At 52.5% G+C, this 22121-nt stretch overlaps 1 protein-coding gene across 1 annotated transcript; it reads right to left on the minus strand.

Annotated features, from left to right (window-relative positions):
* Nucleotides 1-1450: 1450 nt before the first annotated feature.
* On the minus strand, nucleotides 1451-18017 carry HJURP (Holliday junction recognition protein). The gene is made up of 9 exons (XM_086719992.1): nucleotides 17870-18017; nucleotides 17462-17528; nucleotides 14384-14439; nucleotides 13034-13151; nucleotides 10342-10403; nucleotides 8941-9033; nucleotides 8048-8126; nucleotides 4338-5904; nucleotides 1451-1727 (listed from the first exon to the last, which is right to left on the minus strand). Exons 1-9 carry the CDS (start codon nucleotides 17963-17965, stop codon nucleotides 1688-1690), a joined length of 2178 nt encoding a protein of 725 aa, XP_086576118.1. The 5' UTR covers nucleotides 17966-18017; the 3' UTR covers nucleotides 1451-1687.
* Nucleotides 18018-22121: the final 4104 nt, after the last annotated feature.

A 22121-nucleotide genomic window follows, 5' to 3' on the forward strand; every position in this document is an offset into this window, starting at 1 on the left:
GCAGCAGCCGGGCCTGGCCTGGCCAGAGACAACAGCATAGGCCTACTAGGGATGAGGCAGGAGGCGTGGGGGGGCGGGGCTTGGAGCGGGTGGTGGTGCGGGCAAGGCACGTTTTGGCTAAGGGTATTTTTTCCCGACAAAGAGCAGAGAGTGGGTTGTGCTCTTCTTAGGAACACAAGGGAAAGGTCTGGAACTGCAGGGGCCACCCCAGCCTTGTTGGTGCCTGGGCCAGCAGCCCCTTGCCAGCCTGTGCCGAGGAAGAGTGAGCTGCCCGTGAGGGGTAAGGCTCTCGGAATGTTCTCTGCTGCGAGCAGCACAGCCCTTCTGGTTCCCACGGCTCTGGACCGAACGTGAACCCCCAAATCCACATATGGAGGTCCTAACCCCAGTGTGATGGAATCTGAGGTGGGGCCTCCGGGAGGTGATTCGGTTTAGTTGAGGTCACCAGGGTGGGGCCTGCACGAAGGGATTAGTGCCCTTTTAAGAAGAGACACCAGGCCGAGGGCCCTCAGCAGAGCAGACTGTCCGGGGACCCGGATCTCTGACTCCCAGCCTCCAGAACCGTGGGAAGTAAGTTTCTGCTGTGTAAGGTCCCTGGTCAGTGGAATTCTGTTACGGCGGCCTGAGCTAATTCCTACACTCGGGTAATGTGGTCCCAGCATGAAGGTGTAGGTGGAAAGGGGCACATATCAGTATCAGGAGAAGGGGACGGGAAGGAAAGGTGTGCAAAATTCAACATTTCTGACTTTCTATTTAAAAAAAATTTTTTAAGGCTTATTCATTTTTCAGAGACAGAGAGAGGCAGAGTGTGGGGGGGAGGGGCAGAGAGAGAGGGAGACACAGGATCTAAAGCGGGCTCCGGGCTCTGAGCCGTCAGCACAGAGCCCGACGCAGGGCTCGAACTCAGACTGTGGGATCATGACCTGAGCCGAAGTGGGACGCTTCACTGCCTGAGCCCCCCAGGCGCCCCTCTGACTTCGTATTTAAAGCAAGAAATCCACAACACACGGCAATACGTGGGCTGGCACACTGGCTGTCACTGTGTTCTGAATGTGTGAAATATTTTATTTAAAAAGTCACCATGGTACCCTATTATAAGCAGTGGCAACGAGAACCACTAGCCACCAGGGGAGCCCTGTGGCGGCAAGAATCCCGGGACTGTCTGAGAACAGCACGTTTTCGGCTAAAAACATGAAGAGGTTAGGAATGGCCTGTCATGGGTGAGCTACTTTCAACTTGCTCCCTCCTAATACGGGAGAGAGCAGGTCCCTGGTTCTGAACCTAAACCGTGGCAGCTCTTTCCGCGAGGGCCATCGTCTCCAGGGCTCACACAGGTACTGGGGCAAATGCTGCTCTCTACCTACAGGGAATAAAGAGCATTCTCAGGACATGTCTACAGTTTAAAAAGAACACATGAGAAAAACAGGTCTATAAAGGATCACATGAAAACTTTTAATTGAGCAACTTTATTCAAATAATTTCGATACCGAGAACTCAGAGTCATTTCAATGGGACCAATTTCACGGAAATTTGCTTTGAAGGGCAGGGAAGTGAATCCAAGTCTCACATATTCTTGAGGATTAAAACAAAAAACAAAAAACTCACACACGTAGAGTAAAGGAGAAGAGGGACAAAAGTCTAAAGTTGGCTATATACTTCTCCAGCTTTGAATTTTTCTAATACAAAATCACTTTTCTCTTCCATCTTGAAAGACGTGTTGTTCTTTCCTTTAGAAAAAGAAAAAAAAAGTGACAAGGGAAATGATTTCAGTACAATTCCACTAGAATTCCCAAGCCACCGAAAGCTGGACTGTTTTAGATTTATTCCACTGCCTATATGTAAATATTGGTGGGTCCACTAGAGAAAATGCCACCACACTGAACAAACAGCGTAAGGGAGGTAAAGACCCACCCGAAGGCAATCCCCCTGGGCAGGCGGGTGAACCAGTCGTTACGCCCACTGGCTTCAAATCCTGGCCCAGCCTCGAATGCGAGTGTGGACTCAGGAGTCCTGAGGCTTCAGCTACATTCGCTTATTTGTAACCTAAGACACAGAACCTGCCTGCTGGATGACAGCGATCTCATCAGAGGGGTCCTGTGCGGGTTAAGGCAGAAGGGTGTAAAGAAGGTTCCACACAGAAAGCACTCGCACGTTAGCCATTCAAATTCCTTCTGTAGTCACAGCTCGGGAAGATTTGGTCCCTTCCCTTAAGACATTTATGATTTAAGTAGGGAGAGAAGAAAAATATGGAAATGGTTAAGTATGTTTGTATCACGGGTTCAGACGGAACTGCGAAAGGCCCCCGGGGGCGGCCACCGCGACTTCTCAAATTCCAGGGGAGCCGGGAGGACCCCACGGAGGGCTGAGTTCTCCCCGTGCTTCACTGCTGGGCACACAAGGCATGGCTCATGGCCGTGACCTTGGTGTCTGCTCCATGTGGCCCTTGATGGGCAGGTGAATGAGAGGCGGGGGGGCGGGGAGGGAGGTTCCCGAGGTGGGAAGCAGGGGTCGGGTGCAGCTGAGGCACATGAGGGCGGGGGGCAGTGACCCCGCTGCGCTGGCCGGGCCAGCGGGCGGCCTGACCTGCCGGCAAACCTGGGGACAACGTGGGAAAGCCACAGAGGTGAGCCTGAGGGGCATGACACGTAGAGAACAGGTCAGGAGGGTGCGTGTGAGCGGGTGCAGGCCTAGACAAGCAGGGCCGGAGGGACAAGGGCGCTCTGACAGGTCGGGGCTGGGCCACCTCGGGCACGGCTCTCACTTGAGGAGCTGCCTTCCATGAAAACCAACCCCCTCTCAGATGAGAAGGAAGGTCAGGTGTCCCCCAAGTGCCTGCCACGGTCCCCGAAAGCCTCAATCCCACAGGACTCGGAACGTGGCTCCGCGCTGCCCTGCAGGTGGCCTGGCCCGAGACGGGCGCAGGCAAGGAGCCGGAGGCCTGGACTAAAGGGGAAGAGCCAGCCACCCGGCAGACAGACGACTCGGCCCTCGGCGGGGCCTCCTGGGGCGCAGGCCACTCTCCCGGTCTGGGAGACTCCCCCACTTTGCTCCAGCTCCACATCGGGCCTCACCCGAGGTCCTTGACCTCAATCCTTGACCAGAAAGACCAATCACAAGGCAGGTCCGCTTCACCTGACGAAGGCTACCTCGTGGTTAGGGCCACAGGACGTGTGGTGCCTGCGGAGCCAGACTGCAGGCTGAGAAAACAGGGGCAATCGAAGACCGCGGAAGCGAGAGGACAAAGGACCGGATCATGATTCTGACCTTGATGAAGCGGTCAGCCAGCTTCAATGCCGGCTTCCTGGGCTCGTTCGGGGGCGGGGGGGGGGGGGGGCGTCTTCCTCACCCAGCCCCATTTGTAGCCAAAGCACCCGCGGTTTTTGGAAATACCTGCCGAGAGGGGAGCCACGTGGGTCTGAAGGCTGAGAAGCGCGAGTGGGCAAAGGCAGGGCAGGAGCAATGCGGTCACTGAGGGGTGGGGACAGTGACAACTCAGGGCTCATCGGGGCTCATCTGGGAGAGGAACGCACTGTCCCCTGGGATGGGTCACAGGACAAACAGGCACAGGTGGAAAAGGAGAACACGGACACTCAGGGCAGAGGAGGCCCATCTGAACGACCGCCGAGGGGGCCGGCCATCTGCACGGGGAGAGGAGGGGAGAGGAGGGGAGAGAAAACCTCACCACCAATGCATTAAACCCCATATGTGCACCCGTCAGAAGAGCCGCATCATCCGGGACCCCGGCTCGTAGACCCACCAAGTGCGCGCTGGAAGGCCCGGAGCTCACGAGATGAAGTCTAACAGCCCGCGGTGACCCGTCCCACCTCACCGCCACTGGAGAAAGCAGAGTGGCGCTTGTACGTGCAAACCTGACCTCAGTGATCTGTGCAAACGCAAGTGTAGGCCGAGGTGGGACGGCCCAGGTGCACCTCAAAGCCCAGCACGGATACCGTGGCCCCGGCGGGCCGCTCCCGCTCCAGACCCACTAGGGAATCCAGAAGCACAAGGAAAGGCACTGCCTCCAGATCAGTTCTGCTCTACGACAGCTGTTTTCTGAGTGAGACCAGGAGAGGTTCGGGAACGACAGTGTGACAAGGACAGACCGAGCCCTCCGGAGGCTTTTCAGAGAAGTCCCCTAAATGCATCCCAGGGGAAAGCGTGTAAAACATTCCCTGTAAGGACATGTCCAGCCCCACCATGATGCATCTCACACAGGGACATGTGCTTGATATACATGCTGATTTCAGCGGAAGGAAAAGAATCTGGGAGAGGGTTTGGAAAACGAACACAGAAGCATCCTGTGGTAAAACACCCACGTTCAACGAACGGAAACGCACCTTTTTTTCTCAGCTGGGCTGTGAGGAGACGACCTCTCCCCCGGCCTTGGGATGGGCTGGCCCACCACTCTCAAGGAATCCTGGGAACTGGCCCACTGTCCACACAGCACAGAATCTGATAATCGGCGTCTCTTTGGAGGGGACCGATGGCCCCTAGCGGCAGTGAGCACAAGGCATGTTAAAGGCTGAGCCTCGGTGGCGGTTAAGCGCAGTGGACGTTCTATCCTCTGCTGGGGTGACACCGACAGCTTTGGGGGACTTTGGAAGCCAGAGTCTGGGTTTAATTTTCCTAAGGTGCCTCTCTGATACTGAACTTCCAAACTTGCTTTATCTGGACATGCTCCAACGCGTAAAAGTGCCTTCGTCCGCGGAGGCGATTGTTGGCAATACTTTTGATGAAGCTTGTCAAATTTTTCTTTTATTTCCTTGTAACGATCTCGAACACAGCTTAGAGGCTGCATCCCTGCTACTGAAGTAGGTCTGTTGGGTGAGGCGGACTTTCTAAGTATTCCAAGACTATTGTTTCCTTGAAAAAGGAGTGTCTGCTCAGAGCGGCGTGGGCTCTGCACGGGGCTGGTCTCTGGAAGCGGGGGAGGGGAACCCCTTCTCTGCAGGCATCTCCCTGCTCCCCTGGCTCGATCGCCCAGCTCTTCAAAGGCCTCATTTAACCTCTTAGCTTCTGCTGTGCGGAAAGTTCCACTGAGCCTGCGGGTTTCGAAGCCCTGGGGGCCACGAGGGCTCGCTGGACCACCCCCGTACACGTCCACGGCCGAGGATTCCGGGAGGGAAGTCAGGACGGGCTGCTTCCGGGGACTGGGGCAATACTCCTGATGAAGCTTATCAAATCTGATTTCAATTTCCCTGTAATGATTCCCTCGCTTGCCTGGGAGTATTCTTGGTCTGGAAACGATTTTTACAGGGGAAATTAACCATTTTAAGGCCTTGTATCTATTCTGATCCAGATGACACACTGCACGGGAGTCTCCATAAGGCAATGAAGAACGCCCCTGGGGTGTTAAACTCCTTAACTCCTTAAACTCTTTCCAACTGGGACCCCATTTAAGGACTTGGGGTTTGTTTACTTCGAGAAAAGCTTTGTCCAGTTTTAAACCCGTCTTCTGGCCAGAAGCGTCCAGTAGGTTCTCGCAATCTCTTAAGGCGCCCCTGTCCCTCCCTGGCCTGGCACGGACTGGGAGCCTCTCCTGGGAAGCCCTGTGAGGGCGCCTGCCGCCTCGGCAATGAGTCCTGTTCACTCTGCTCCTGGAGCATCTCCTCCTCGAGCTCCAGTTGTGAAGGACAAACGAGGTTTTGGTGGAGATGATACAGGACGGCTTTGCGCTCAGCAGCAGGCTCATTGAGTGCAGCATGCCCGCGTACAGGTCGCTGATGGTCACGTCACAGATGTTGTCGGGCTCGAAGGACAGGCTGCTTGAGAAGCTGTGCCCCCCGGTCCCTTGTAACGAGACACTGTCACTTCTAGGCACCACGGCCAGGTCTGCTGAGCAGGGGCGTGAAGCCGGCTTCACTGGGCCACCAGAACTCTCTCCGGACACACGGCCACGGCGTCCTGGAGGGAAACACACAGAGTAAAGTGTTACCGTTCAAGACGGTCCATCTGCAGAGACCACAGAATGAAAAGGGTGGATCGTGACAATTCAAAGAACAAGAGAAAAAACTCCACGAAAACGTGAGAATAGATTCTCCTCTGAGATTTCTTTCTAGTTATCAAACTCTAATTCCTACTTTCCACCCCAGCTTCCCCAAAGGGGTCTTCCTCCCCCATGTGATGGTTTACACGTTGGATGCCCTTTCAAAGTCTGATTAGAAACCCAACAATTACGCTGATTACCTGTGGGGACAGGTGACGGAGGCAGAGGACTCCTGAATATGCCTCTTCATACAGCTTTGACCTTCACATCATGTTAAATGTTTTATAGATTTAAAAAATAAAATTAAACCGGGGTGCCTGGGTGGCTCAGTCTATGGAGCGTCCGGCTTCAGCTCAGGTCATGATCTCACGGTTCGTGAGTTCAAGCCCCATGTCGGGCTCTGTGCTGACAGCTCGGAGCCTGGAGCCTGCTTCCAATTTTGTATCCCTCTCTCTCTGTCCTTATCCCCCTCATGCTCTGTCTCTTTCTCTCAAAAATTAATAAATGTTAAAAAAAAATTTAAATAAATAAATTAAAGTAAACCAACAAGGATAAGGAGAACTCTAGAAGTGAATAGAAAAAAAAAAGAAAAAAGAAAAAAAAAGAACCCAAGTGCGTATCGAAGTGATGACAACGGAAAGAGAAAAAAGGATCTGAGTGACTTTGAACACAATCCTCTGAACGTGCACCCTTGGTGGGATACTGTCTGAGCATCCAAGAGCTGCTCAGGACTCCTGAACCTTCTTCAGCAGACTGGCAAGCATGTGGCAGCAGGGGCCGTGGTTCCGAAATCAGTCTGCACTGCACAACGAACCTAATGAGTGCAGGACTTTGGTGCTGGCAACACCTGTGGGGTCAAGGTCATGGTGGGGGGACAAAGTGCTCAAAAACAGACAGGACAGGCAGGCCAGAGGTCAGGGAAGCCAGCATGAAGGGCTCCTGCAGGCTGATCTGGGACAACTGGGCATCAGTGGCTACTAATATGTGAATTAAAAAAAAAAAAAAAAAAGCCCATGGGTTCTTATTGATTCTAGAAAAAAATTGTTTTTAAAAAGTGAAAGCATGTGGGAATAAAGGAAGGAACAGAATTAGGGCACGAAGGGACTCGGCGTTTGCTTATGGAAGGATGCCAACAGGCGCACACGGAAGGAACGGCCAAGCCAGGGAAGGGTTTGCGGGCGGGGACGCAGGCGGGAGTCGTGGCCTGGTGCCAAAGCCTCGGGGTGGGGTTTGCGGGGACCCAGGCGACGGGCACCTGCAGACGATGCCAAGGAAAGGGCACTTCTGTAGTGAGAAACCTAGCGGGTCCTTCCTTAGCTAAGTGGCCAGGCTCATGCGTCACCAACAACGGGACAGAGTGACGTGATGTCCTGAGAGAACACACCGTCGCCTGGGCAGCATTTTTGCCAGGTGTTTAACATGCACTTAACCTTAGAGGAAACCACCGGAGAAGTAAATTGAGGGACGTGCTGCAACACTACCAGTGGCCGGGACTATTCAGGAAAGTTGTGATAGGAAGGTGCCCACAGAGACAGAGCTTGGCGAGATTTCTGGACTGCGGTGCGGGAAACGACTAGGCCCTGGCATGTGCCCCGCCCGCCGCAGCCGCGTCCCTGGGCCTAGGAGACCTGCAAGCACTTAAGGAGAACACGTATGTGACTGCAGATGACGTGCATGGTGTGCGTATGTCCGTGTGTGCACATGCGGGGGTGCTGTGTGCGTGTGCATGGGCGCTGGGTGTGCAGGGGACGGAGAAGCAACTGCGACAACAGGTTGATTGTCAAATAAACGCGAGCAGAGGGTGTAGGAATCCTGTGTTTCCGGAGAGTCAAAAACTTTCACCGCAGTAGGTTGAGCTGAAGAGCTAACCAGCAATTAGCGCGCTGGAGTCCCAGAGGAAACAAGCAGTTTGCCGACTACACAGGAGGCTTTCGCCTGTTAGGTGCTGGTGTCTCGAACAGTTTATGTCAAGCACACGAGAGGGTGCCCAGCGGTAGGGGCGCCGCGACTCTGCCAACAGCGATCGGGAGGCGGTTCATGCAGTTTCTGTGTCGCACTTACCAGGGGCAGGCCCGGCAGGCGAGGCCAGGGGAGGGGTCAGTGTCACGCATGCGTCCTCTCCACCTCCGTCACCAGTACCCTGAAAACGAAGCCGGCGATGTGAACACGTGTCGACTCTGGGCGCCCTCAGACGCCCCCCGCCGCAGTGCCGAGCCCCGCGGGTTGGTGAGGTCGGCTGCTCCTCCCCGACGCAGCGGCCGAGGCCTCCGGCAATGGTGGGGGGAGGTGTCAGTAACCTCTGGGAACTTGGCCCACGTGACCTCCAGGCTACACCCCCCCCCCCCATGCCCTCCTGCTGCTCCAGGTTAAAGGGAAAGGCCGTTCCCGGTACCCCCACCAAATCAACGGGCCTCAGACACCGCATCCTCGCCGGTCAGCAGCACAGTAAGGAAACGTCTATGCTCCTGTTTGCTGCCTTTGAGATAAAGTAGTCAGTCATCCCACAACGAGTACCTCCTACTTATGTGACATGAAGATGTTTTCTTTATGGGAAGACGTGACAGAAACTAGGGTTGGCACCCTTGCTCTGTCGGTCACGCTCTGGGAGCCCCCACGCGCTCCACAGCAAGGTGACCGTGGACAGGGTGGAAGTGGGGAGAAGTGGGGCGGTGGGAGCAATCCCTTCCCCAGGGGGTGGGGCCCCCTACGTTTCTGTGAGCGCCCCCCCACCCAGAGCAGTGGGCGACGGAGGGCGCACCCCACGGGTTTCCCTGATCGCCCCCACCAGGTGAGCGTCCGTCTGCAAGCCTGGGAGGGAAACAGTTGGGAAGCAATTGCTCCAAAGGCTCCTTACAGGCCCCACGGAGAGCGAACAAAAACCTGATTAACCCACCTCGGTGTATCACTAGGTTATGATTCAATTATATGAAGACACATCCTGGGAAACACATTACCTCTAAACACCCTTCATCCTGTAGCAATATATCCACTTGGGTCAAGTACTTCCTTCGTAATTCATTTTTTAAAGGGCTCCAGGGCTCTGCAGGCTGACACAAGAGAGAATCAGTGTTCTTGAGAGCTTTTGGGTCCGGATGAGCTCTCAGATTCTCGAGCTAGCTGGCAAGTTCATTAATTACACGTGGGTAAATGAAGCCCCTCGAAGTCATTTTTCACTCCTTGCTGTTAGCCCCTCTGAAAATCCACCTGACCCAGAAACCCAACTTTAGATAATTCATCCAGTGGCAACAATCCCAAAGTAAAAAGACAAAAAACCCCCCAAAACACAAAAACCACCCACATAAGCCTGTTGGGAGGTGTGTGATGGCATTGCTAGGGAACAATTCAAAACCATCTGAATATTCTTGGGTGAGTTCAGGACTCAACTATTAGAATTAGTCCCAATCAGTGTGCTCACAGGAAAGGACATTCAGCACTCTGGCTCAGGAGGCAGGCCCCCCATTCCCTTCCTGCCTACGCCCTGGGGACGGGGGGTCTTGACCCTCACTCTCTGCACCTCAGTGGCTGCAGACCAGGGATAACACACACGCACACTGTTCAGGAAGTTCTTTACATCTGGGGCCACCTAGCCCTGCACCACCGCCCCCCCGTAATGCTCCAAAACGTACAGCCTTCCCCCCGGACCCCTGTCACTACCTTATTTAGTTAGACGCCACAGGTCACACATTGGGTGTTTGGGCAAATTCTTCACAAAAAGAGCAGTTTTCGAGAAAAGCCACACACAACAGCCATTCTAGCGTCTGACTCTGGGGCCAGGAAAGACCCCCCAGCAGACTGTGTTCTTTGTGTATTCCCGTGCATCCCACTGGAAGGAAGGGGAGATGAGACCCAGTCGGGGGAAGAGGAGACAGGTGGTTCCCGGGACCAGAGGGGCACCCTGGGAGACACAGAACAATGGCCTGATCTCGTGACCTCGTGGACTAAATGGGCTTCCAAGGGCTGACCTGGAAATACTTCCTAGAAACACCGTCCTTATGACATTGTCTCTTCGGGCAAAGACCAACTTAGAGCCTAACTTTCAACACAGCGTGCTCGATCAAGGGTATTGGGCACACCGTGAACTGTGACTGTTCTGTCTGCACAGGGAACACCACCTGACATATATGTGAGTTCAGGAAATCCGGCTTGAACCGGGGGCAGTAAGGGCTGCCACGCGCCAGATGGAAGGAGGCCCCTGCTGCCTTGAGGGATGTGAAGGGAGGACAAGAGACGGGAGGGGTGGTGTCAGCAAAGGGTGAGCCTCCCAAGAGGATTTCAAAAAAGACACCGGAAATGAGGACACACACACGCACCCCAAGCCCTGGCTCGGTCCCTTCGTCACAAAGGGCAGGTCTTACCATGAAGGCCCCAGCAGCTACATCTTCCGGACACAAAGACACATCATCACCGCTTTTTGAATCTAAAAGCAAAAAAAAAGGAAATCTCGATCAGAATTTTATTTATTAAAATATTTTTAAATTTTTATTTTTGAGAGAGAGAGAGAGAGACAGAGTGTGAGCGGGGGGAGGGGCAGAGAGGGAGACACAGAATCCGGAGCAGGTTCCAGACTCTGAGCTATTAGCACAGAGCCCAACGCGGGGCTCGAACTCACGAACCGTGAGATCATGACCTGAGCTGAAGTCGGACACTTAACCAACTAAACCCGCAGGCACCCCAAGAATTTTAAAGAAAGCTTGTGTTTTCCTCTCAAGAATAGTTTTTACACCCCTCGAGTATGTTCTAGGGCGCTCCCTTTAATAAGGACACAGCCATCTGTCGCTGTCCTGATTATCAGTAATGCAACAAATGCATCAGAACAGGAACACGCCTCAGGGGGTAGAGGCCAGAGAAGCAGCTTTCTGTCACGTTGAGCTCCTTCGGTGGCTTCTGGTCCTCGGAGCTGGGTCGCTCTAGCCCAGCACCGTCCCAGTCTGTGATGGCAGAAAGTTCCCTACCTGCCGCCCGGTATGGCAGCCACCGGCCACGTGTGGCTCGTGAGGCACAGAAATAAAATTTTCCATTTGATTTAACTTTCAGTTCCTCTGACTCACCACAGGAGGCTGGAGCCACCTCACTGGACAGTGCAGCTCTAGGATAAACATTTCTATGTATTTTGAGCAGTCCAGAAACTCACAGACCTAAGGACCTGTGGGGCCAAAATCTTGATCAACACCAGTCGACAGATAAGACCTGTGAATAAACACCTTCCTTAAGGTCTAATTCTACCCTGAATGACCGCCAGTTTTCCCTGTGGGACTCAACCCATTTTACAGACGGCTAGAGCAGGCAAGGTGCCGGACGAGGGCTGGGGAGAGCGGACAGAGGCTGCAGGTCAGGGCCGGCAGGAGATGGGGGTTCAGGACCAGTTAGAAACCTGTCTACCCAGCTGGCTAACTGCTACCAGGAGGAGAGCCGGTGTAGACAGCTTGGGTGAAAGTGGGGGGGGGGGGTCTGTTCTGATGGCAGGTGTCAGCAGGGGCGGGGCTGGTACCGTGGGGGTGCGGTGGGACACGGGGGCAGAGCCGCACAAGGGACGGTGGGAGGCAAAGGCACAGGAGGGGGACGTCTTGGGTATGAGGAGGGCAGGAGGGGCTGGGTGTCTGGCTCGTTGTACAGGGAAGACGGTGGTAGGCCTTGAGCCAATAGGAATCCTGCTAGGTTGACCTTTCCAGTTTAGATTTGCCGAGTTTAGACAAAGTCTTCAAGAAGAGAGGCTGACAGGCAGTAAACACATGCAGACTGGGTCTGGGATGGGGGTTCCGCCAGAGTGAGGGGCTCAGACCGATCTCAAGAAAGGGCATCCAGTGGAGAGGGGAGTTAAGAGGGGCTGGGAAGGAAGAAAACCCAGCGGGCACAGGGCCACAGGCCAATTACAGGATTTCCAGAAGCTCCAAATGCCACCAACAGGGCAATGGGATAGAAGCCACAGAATGCCAGTGGGAGTCGCCAATGGGGGAGGCTGGGACCACGGAGAGTTACGCCTTCCCGATGGAGCCCGGAGCCTGCACAGAACTGGCAGAAGAGAGCATAGCAGTGGAGCAGAGCATCGGCTGTAAGTTTGTTCGAGAAGGGAAGTGACCCATGGCAGGTGGCTACAGAGGGACACGGAACCGGAAGAGCCGTGAACTCTGTTCCATGTGCTTAAGGTGGAACCTGAGCACGTTCAAACAGATGCATCCAGGGCAGACAGAGACACCAGAGAGAGAAAGATGGTGATGACAGACTCCCCGGAAAACAGGCTGGCTTGGGGTTTGGGCAACAAAACGTTCTGTAGGAGTCAGCAGTTCAGGGGTGCCTGGGGGGGCTCAGTCAGTTAAGCTTCCGACTTCAGCTCAGGTCATGATCTCACAGTTTGGGAGTTTGAGCCCCATGTCGGGTTCTGCGCTGATGGCTCGGAGCCTGGAGCCTGCTTCGGATTCTGTGTCTCCCTCTCTCTCTACCCCTCCCTGACTTGTGCTCTCTCTGTCTCCCAAAAACAAATAAATGTAAAAAAAAAAAAAGTCTGGGGCGCCTGGGTGGCGCAGTCGGTTAAGCGCCCGACTTCAGCCAGGTCACGATCTCGCGGTTCGTGAGTTCGAGCCCCGCGTCGGGCTCTGGGCTGATGGCTCAGAGCCTGGAGCCTGTTTCCAATTCTGTGTCTCCCTCTCTCTCTGCCCCTCCCCCGTTCATGCTCTGTCTCTCTCTGTCCCAAAAATAAATAAACGTTGAAAAAAAAAAAAAAAAAAAGTCAGCAGTTCAAACACGGCCTGCACGGCAAATCTGGCGTTTCATTATATTTTTGACATTAATTTTTTTACGGAGGGGCAATAAGTTAAAAACTGATGGGAGGGCGTATGTCCATTACTCAAGAACGCTTGAGCACTGTTTCTGTGTAGGCGCCACGGACGTAACAGCAAGACAACTCCTTTGGGGAGTGCAGACAGGCACTTTAAGATGCTCCCACTTTTAAAAAAGCCTTGCAAAAAGTCATCTTGAGGAATCTGGGCTTTAAATGCCATCACAGGGACGCATGTCCCTGCCAACCCCAATTCCTAGCGCAGGGACACTCACCCACTCCCAGGACTCGTGTGCTGGGCTCAGGAAGTGCCAGACCTCGGGCTTCGGCTTCCGCGGGGTCACCGCCGCTCCTGCTGTCTGGGGCATCCTCGAAAGTCTTCACCGGGGAGTCCTCGAGGGCATAGAAGTGGATAAAGACACGCTTGATTCAGTGAGAACACATTTCAAGCCACCGTAACAAACCTACACTCCTTCCTTTAGCATATGAGAGAGCAGGGGTCTCATAGGCCTCTCTTCTGGTACAGTTTGTGAGTTTGAGTCCTGTATCGGGCTGTCAGTGCAGGGCCTGCTTTGGATCCTCTGTCCCAGCTCCTCTCTCCCTGTCTCTCCCCTCGTTCTCTCTCTCAAAAATTAAAGATTAAAAACTAATAAATAAATAAGTAAATAAGTGTGACTGAATTATACAATGGATGATGAAAAGAAATGATCACAGTGTATAGTATGTAAAGAAGAAGGGGTAAAAATATGTGTATTATAGGCGGGAATTACATTATACGAAAATATCATCAGTGACTATAGGAGTCAGGTTGATTTTAATGGTTGTATGTATTTCTAATGTTTGTACGACCAAACGTATTATGGGTGTGATTCAAATAATCAGGAAGAAATTTTATTTCAGAACTGCTGTTCCTTGCTTTGGAACGCTAACCCTGACGTTTTCGTTCTGGGGTACAGGCTTCTGGGCTGGGAGGCAGTCGTTAAGGGAATTCTAGACATCCCTGCAAAAAAATGACGGTAGCAAGACTCTGTGGGTCTCCCAGAAGGCGGGCAGGCTGTATCGGCACCTCCCGTGAACATACCAGGCCGAGATGCCCCAGCATCAGTGGATGCATCTGGGAGAAACCACACAGTGTTTTGGAAAACAGCTCCATGCGGAAAGAAGCGTGACCCTGTACCCTCTCCCTGTTCTCTTCCCCTTGCAGAAGAGAAAGGAGGCACGTTTCTTTCCTCAAAGGAACTGGGTTGGGGCTTTTCTGTAAAGGACCCAACAAACTAAGCTCACAGATGCAGCTAAGTCTGGGGCAGGGGCAGGGGCAGGGGCAGCTTTCTCCCACTGGCCAGCCCTGCATGTGGGGCTGTTGTCAAGAACCCCTTGGCCTACAGCAGAGGAAGCGGGGCAGAAAGGGCTTAAATATCAACGCAGCTCCTCCTGCTACCTGACGAGCAACAGGAGAAAAACTTCTCAGCAAATCCTTAGAGGAAAAGGGGGGAGTTCAGGTGAGAAAGACCTAGAACAGAAGCCCCGTGGCGACCTCGGTGCGGTCACAGCTAACCTACGCCTTTATTCACATCGATATTCCCGCACGGCAGCACATGGCAGCAATAAAAACGGACATTAAATACCTGGATTTGTTCTTTGTTTTTCTCCTTTACTAGTCCTCCACCCCAAATTCTCAATCCTTCAGAAAAGAAATGAGAGAAAAGTTACCGCTTAAACAATCCTGACCGCTGAGTGCCTGTTCAGTCCGCATTCAGAGAAAACCAACGTGATGGGCCAGAGAAAGACGTGATCTACGGAAACCAAGCCACGATCCTGATACCTGTTGTTTCTCATCTTTGTGAGGCTGGAAGTCTTTTTTTTAAAATTAAGATTAGGGACGCCTGGGTGGCTCAGTCGGTTGAGCGTCCGACTTCGGCTCAGATCATGATCTCGCAGTCCGTAGGTTCGAGCCCCGCGTCGGACTCTGTGCTGACGGCCTGGAGCCTGTTTCGGATTCTGTGTCTCCCTCTCTCTCTGACCCTCCCCCGTTTGTGCTCTGTCTCTGTCTCAAAAAAATAAATAAACGTTAAAAAAATTTTTTTAAATTAAGATTAGACAGGGGCTCCTGGGTGGCTCAGTCGGTTAAGCATCCGATTTTGGCTCAGGCCGTGATCTCGCGGTCCGTGAGTTCGAGCCCTGCGTCGGGCTCTGTGCTGACAGCTCAGAGCCTGGAGCCTGCTTTGGACTCTGTGTCTCCCTCTCCCTCTGCCCCTCCCCTGCTCACGCTCTGACTCTCTCTGTCTTTCAATAGTGAATAAACGTTAAAAAAAAACTAAGATTAGACAGAAATCTGTCATTAATGGAAATCTCCTACCTAGGAGGCAGATTATCCAATTCCGTCATTAAGCCACAGAGTTAAGCAGAAACAAGGAACACACATGTGCCAAGTGCTGTACTCAAAATATATTTATTGAGAGCAATCTACATACTATGTATAGACTGGAAGCACTTTCTGAGGGCAATCTAGATGTCTAGAACAAAGCCTAAACGCAGGGTAAACACGGAGATTAGGAGTCCTGCCCCTTACTCGTTAGCAGAACGGGGGCAAGAATACTTAATCTCTCCCTTAACCTCCATTTGCCCCCAGGTAAATTCAAGGGAACAAGAAGGGATCCTTGGGTTGAGATGGTTGCCAACGAGGACACTAGCAAACGTTCACACACGGTGCTTACAATGCTCCAGGCTCTATTCTAAACACTTTCCAAGTACGCCTCATTCAGTGTCTACAACTCACCTGTACAGAACTCCTGCTTTCCAAGTTTGCTGGCCAGACGGAGACACAGAGGCAAGAAGTGGGTCCAGCAACCAGCCCGGGCTGCTCAGCCACGTGGCGGAGCCAGGCTGGGAACCCAGGGGAGTGACTCTCTGTGTTCCTGGCCACTGTGCCCTGTGGCCTTTCTGGAACAGAGTGACGCCGAGCAAATGTGCTCCGTCAGGTCAAGGCTTTGCCAATTTGGCTAAGTGACATGGGGCTGTTTCCTGTTTGCTGCATCCTCTGCTAGGAAACCATGATCCTAAGGACAGCACCTACCCCAAAGGGCTGTTGAGAATCAAAAACACAAGACTCTCAGAAGCAAAGGGCACACCTTAGCTATCCACACATGCGAACAACTATTCCTCCCCTCCTGTCCTCGTCATAATCGGTGTGGGAGTGTTAGCGCCGATCTGCACCCTACGGCGTTGCCTTAAATCGGGAGTTTATGCTACAAGGGTGGTCAGCTAACCCTAATCACGGTGGCGCTCCCCTGAGTACCTCTCCAGGCTGAGCAACAGGACAGAGGAACTGTACTATCAGCAGCCGGGAGCTCGTTAGACCTACTCAATCTGCACCCAGCACCGATGCCAGAGGCCTCAGGGATCCGTTTTAACGGGGTGTTCTCATTAAACCGGAGTCAGAAGTGAGTTTCAGCAGTGAAGTTAGTGGTATTCTAGATATGTGGAGTGGCCAGACCACTCCTTGCATAAACAGCACATCAGAACATAGTGAATGAAGCCTGTGGATGGCACCCTGGGAACGATTCCTACCCAGCCCTGGGTCCTGCCTTCGGGTTAGATTTGTCATTGCCTGATGAGACCAGAGAGTAACAGAGGCCTGGAGCTGGACTATCTTAGCTTCTGTCTTCACAAACTTTTCACCCAAGGTGTGGCTGCGTCAGCTAAAAATGCAGAGAGCTAAAACTTTATTTAACTTCAGAAGCAGATCTTATGAAGCTTTTAGTGCCTGTCTGTCCAATGCAGGGCAGAACTGGATCTGAGATCTGCCTTCATTAGCAGGTCCTAATGAGTTGGTAATAAGACAGAGGGGGAGGAACTGACGTCACCCAGTGCAAACTTTCTTCACCCAGCTACCAAAGAGAATCCAGGAGATTTAAGTCAGCTTACAACATCAACCACTGAACGGAATGGCTCCTTCTCCCTATATTCAGGTCAAGTTCCAAGTACTCAGAATCTCAAGGAGGACAGCTAATACTCCAAGTCAAACAGGTCAAAAAGTAGTCAATAAGAGTGATTACAAGAGCCGGGCCTTGTTCCAAGAGCTTCACAAGGAGCTCCTGTAACTTACAACATCCCCATCAAGTAGATTATTACCATTTTCCCATTTGACAGGTGAAGAAACAGAGGCACAGCCTTGGCTCTTAAAGCAACCAGCCCACAGGGTGCCTCGGGTGGCTCAGCTGGTTAAGTGTCCGACCTTGGCCCAGGTCATGATCTCCCGGCTTGTGAGTCTGAGCCCCGTGTCGGGCTCTGTGCTGACGGCTCAGAGCCTGGAGCCTGCTTGGGATTCTGGGTCTCCCCTCCCTCTCTGTCCCTCCCCCTGCTGGCACTCTGTCTCTCTCTCTCTCAAAAATAAACTTAGAAAAAAATTACAACCCCCCCCCCCCCCCAAAACCAAAAATCATCCCAACCGGCCCAGACCGACAGGGTCAGACAGGGGGTATTTTTAACCAGCGTGTGTCTGTGGATCTGCAGAATTCTGTTTTTAATAGGTAATTTAAAAAATAAGTAATTTATAGGCTCAAGGGAACTAGGAATGTTTTAGTTCTTATTAGGCGGACAAAATTTTCACAAGAGAGCAGGGATAGCATTTCAAACTCCGGGACGAAACTATCCTGTTCACACTCTGAACTGTACACATTCAGAAGGGGGGGATGACTCCGTACCCTGGGGTGTCTCATAGGTCAGCGTGGACATCTGCACCAGCGGGGCATCCTCGAAGGGCTGGTTGTACTGCGGGAGAGAAAGGGGCATCCCCTCAGCTCCGAGGGCCGCGAGGAGGCCCTGACCCGGCTGAGGAGGCGCCAGCACAAGGCTGGAAGTCTGCAGGACCCCCCCAAACCCGCCCGCCTCCCTCTCGCCCCCAAACCACCTCCCCTGTCTACCCCAGCGCCCCCAATCCCGCTGCCTCCTCTCCACCCCCTCTCCCCTCCCCTTCCCACCCCGCTTCCCCACCTTCGGCCCCGCGCTCGGCCGCCTCCACCCTTACCCCAGCCCCCAGCCCCGTTTTTCCCCTTCCCCATCGCGCCCGGCCTCCCCGACTCCAGCGGGCCGGTTGGGGGGCGGGGCCCTACCTTTTCTATCAGCCGCTGCATGCGCGTCTGGAAGCGGCGGCGGCTGTCCCGGAGCTGCCACAGCAGCGCGTCCTCCCCCAGGGGCTCGCCCTCCATGGCTCGAAGTGACCCACACCCGACTCCAGCTGCAAGACGTACCGTGGCCCCTTCGGCGCCCCGGTTCAAATAACGACTCCCGCCCCCTCTGCTTGCCCTTCCGGCTTTCTATTGGCTGGCGAGGAGAGGCCGGGCGCTGATTGGGCCTTTCAAACGCGTGGCGCATCTTACTCCCGGCCAATCCGCGGCCGAGCTTCTGCCCCCGCCCCACCCGGGCCGGCCCGGCCTCTGGGAGGAGGCGGTGGCGGGAGCGGGAGGTGTCCGCCACCGCGCATGGCTTAGGGCGATGGCCCGGTGGAACCGGCTACCGGTTGCGTTCCCGTTAATCGGCAGCGCCACTCGAGAACCCTGTGGAATTATGGGATTCCTCCGTTGTGCACCTGAGATGACTGGGTGACTTGCTGGGGGGCGGGGGTCTCGCGTCAGTGTGGGGACCGCTCTCACCCAGATGTTACCTGGCCAGTTTCCTCCCCTGGCCCCCCTCCGGGCCCGACGCAGTTACGACCCCGGGGCGGGGGAGGGAGGGTGCCCAAGAAAGACACCGCCAAATTACCAATGCAAAAGGAGGAGGAAAATGACCATACGTTTAGGAAGCAATGCCATAAATGTTATCGAATCCAGGAAAATAAAATATTTTTATTGGAGCACCCGAACACAGAAAGCAAATATTAACAGACCTGAAGGGAGAAAGACACAGCAGTACAATAATAGAGGACTTTAATATTCCACTCACATCAATGCATATACCATCCAGACGCAAATCAATAAGGAAACATTGGCCTGCGTGAAGTGTTAGATCAGATGGATTTGGACACATACAAACAAAACATTCCGTCCAAAAGCAACAATACACATTCTTCTCAAGTGCCCCTGGAACATTCTCTAGGACAGATGGTGTGTTAGGGCACAAAACTAGTCTTAATAAATTCAAGAAGATTGAAATCATCAAGCATCTTTTCTTAATCACTGAAACTAGTAATCGATCACATGAAGAACACTGGAACATTCATAACTTTGAGCACCATTAGGTCCCTTGGATGGACTCTTCACCTCCTCTCAGCCCGCACCCCAATCCTATCAGGCCATTGGGTAGATATTACGGGAGAAGTAGGGGGTGAGAACGGTGGGGCGCGTGGAGTGTAAGCGTCCAGGGAATATATCGTGAAGGGCACAGAGATGTGCTACCTGGATCTGCCTTCAAGATGCCCGGGCTGCTGGAGGGCTGTCCACAGGTGCTTTCAGGAATCGCCTCGGTTGCAGAGAGCCCACGATCCATGGTGTGCAGCCCCAGGGTGGCCTAAATCCACTGAGAGCTCTAGGGGGGGTATATGAGGGCTGGGCCTCCATGTCAAGCGGAGGGCGGCCCTGATGATTCATTCCAGCTCCTGAGCTCTCCATGGGATCAGTGGAGGCAACGCGTCCCCTCTTGATTTGTCCCCTCCCTTCCACAGGTGTCAATGGTGAGGGCACCTCCTAACAAACACCCTGCACCCTAACTCGGTCTTCCAGTGTGATCTCTGGAGGACCTTGATGCAAGCGGCCACTGAATCTACACATTGTTTCTCACTTTTCTGATTTTCACAACTAGGCTGCGTTTTCTCCCTCTCCCTCCCTTGGGAGTGTTCAGAAATTTAACATGCTGTTCCCTCAACTCTATGTTTCCACGCAAGTTAGTTTCAAACATTTAACTTACCACATGCAGAGATTTGAGACCTCAAAATTGGGCTTTCCCAGAGCTTGGTGCCCACTCCTAGGAAACCACTCCCGGGTTCCAGGGCTACCCTCCCTCGCTTCACTGACTGTCCAAAGATCTGCCTCCGACCCAGGGGTTCCTGGACAGCTTCAGGGGAACAATTTCTCAATCTCAAGTTTATGTCTTTAATTGAAGTTCTGAGAGGCCTGAGAAAATTGAAACTTAAAAGCTTAAGTTATGGGAAACTGAAACCTAACCAAGCTTAACCAGCTTGTTCCGCTTCTGTACAATTGCTTGGCGCGCCCATGTATTCCTGATCAATCATTATTGCCTGGCACATCCGTATATTCTTGATCAACCATTGTTACTTGGCACATCCGTGTACTCCTGATCAATCATTATTGCCTGGCACATCCGTATATTCTTGATCAACCATTGTTACTTGGCACATCCGTGTACTCCTGATCAATCATTATTGACTGGCACATCCGTATATTCTTGATCAACCATTGTTACTTGGCACATCCGTGTACTCCTGATCAATCATTATTGCCTGGCACATCCGTATATTCTTGATCAGCCATTGTTACTTGGCACATCCGTGTACTCCTGATCAATCATTATTGCCTGGCACATCCGTATATTCTTGATCAACCATTGTTACTTGGCACATCCGTGTACTCCTGATCAATCATTATTGCCTGGCACATCCGTATATTCTTGATCAACCATTGTTACTTGGCACATCCGTGTACTCCTGATCAATCAATCATTGTTGCTTGGCACATCTGTGTATTCCTGATCAATCATTGTGATGCCCGTACCCCCGGTTGTGGTCTGACCTAAAGGCAGGAACCAATCGAATACTGTTAAGTGTCCAACTTTAAACACCAACCAATCGCAGCTCTGTAACTGTGGAAAATTCCCGATTTCCCCGTGACTTGTTTGTACCTGTCTATAAAAGGGGTGTAAAAACCTCTCTCAGGGCCTCTTGGCGTCACCGGCAACGGGGGCGCAGAGGTCCAGGTTCGAACCTGCAATAAATGACCCTTGCTGCTTAGCTTTGACTCTGGACTCTGGTGGTTCGTTTTTGGGGGTCTCTTAGACTCTGGGCGTTTCGGTTCCTCAAACAGACTCACGTTGGCCAATCCTCTCTGACCCAGCCAAAGCCGATGCCTGACTCTTATCCTTCTGGCCACGTGGTCATCCAATCCTCTCTGACTGAATTTTTCCCGTCCTGTGGTCCAAAGTGGTGGCCCAACTAAGGAAGGAGCCCTGCAAGATGCTTCTGATTTGACACCATTCTGTACAAACAACCTGCCCCACTGTAGCAGCCTATACATGTGACCTCAGGACCCCAGAGCTGCCGTGCAAACTCCTTCCACAACACTCCCAAATAACAGGGAGGATCGCAACCACTCCCAAATAACAGGGAGGCTTGCAACGTCAGTCTGCAATTTCTCTGGCAGTGGAAGGGGCTGGGAACAGCACCCAGGGTCTCACAGAGTTTCCAAAGCGGCAGAGAGGAAGGCATGCTCAGCCCTGCAGCCCTATTTCCGCCTCTGGTTGCACCTACACAGCGCCCTCTGCTGGCCTTGACAGAATTTTCAACCCTGGAAGTGTTTAAAATTATGGGCATAGGACAGGGAAGGAAACAATCGACAAAGTTAAAAGGCAACTGACAGAATGGGAGAAGATATTTGCAAATGGCATATTGGATAAAGGGTTAGTATCCAAAATCTATTAGAAAAACTTACCAAACTCAACACCCCAAGACCAAATAATGGCAGAAAACAGGAATAGACGCTTTTCCAAAGAAGCCATCCAGATGGCTAACAGACACATGAAAAGATGCTCAGCATCACTCAGCATCAGGGAAATACAAATCAAAATCACGATGAGATACCACCTCACACCCATCAGAATGGCTAATATTAACAACTCAGGAAACAACAGATGTTGGCGAGGATGCAGAGAAAGGGGAACACTTTTGCACTGTTGGTGGGAATGCAAACTGGTTTAGCCACTCTGGGAGACGGTATGGAAGTTCCTCAAAAACTTAAAAATAGAACTACCCTACGACCCAGCAATTACACGACTAGGTATTTATCCAAAGGATACAAAAATGCTGATTCAAAGGGGGCACATGCACCCCAATGTTTATTGCAGTGCTACAAACATTGACAATAGTCTATTTGACTATAGTCAAAGTATGGAAAGAGCCCAAATGTCCATCAACTGATGAGTGGATAAAGAAGATATGACATATACATACAATGGACTCCTCCTCCTCGATGAAATCATGCCATTTGCAACAATGTGGATGGAACTAGAGTGTATCATGCTAATCGAAAGAATCAGTCATAGAAAGACAAATATCATATGATCTCACTTACATGTGGAAATTTAAGAAACACAGCAGAAGAACATAGGGGAAAGGAAGGAAAAATCAGATGAAAACAG

The sequence above is a fragment of the Puma concolor genome, chromosome C1, assembly GCF_028749965.1.
Source record: "Puma concolor isolate L17-30 chromosome C1, mPumCon1.1.hap2, whole genome shotgun sequence".
Taxonomy (NCBI): Eukaryota; Metazoa; Chordata; class Mammalia; order Carnivora; family Felidae; genus Puma; species Puma concolor.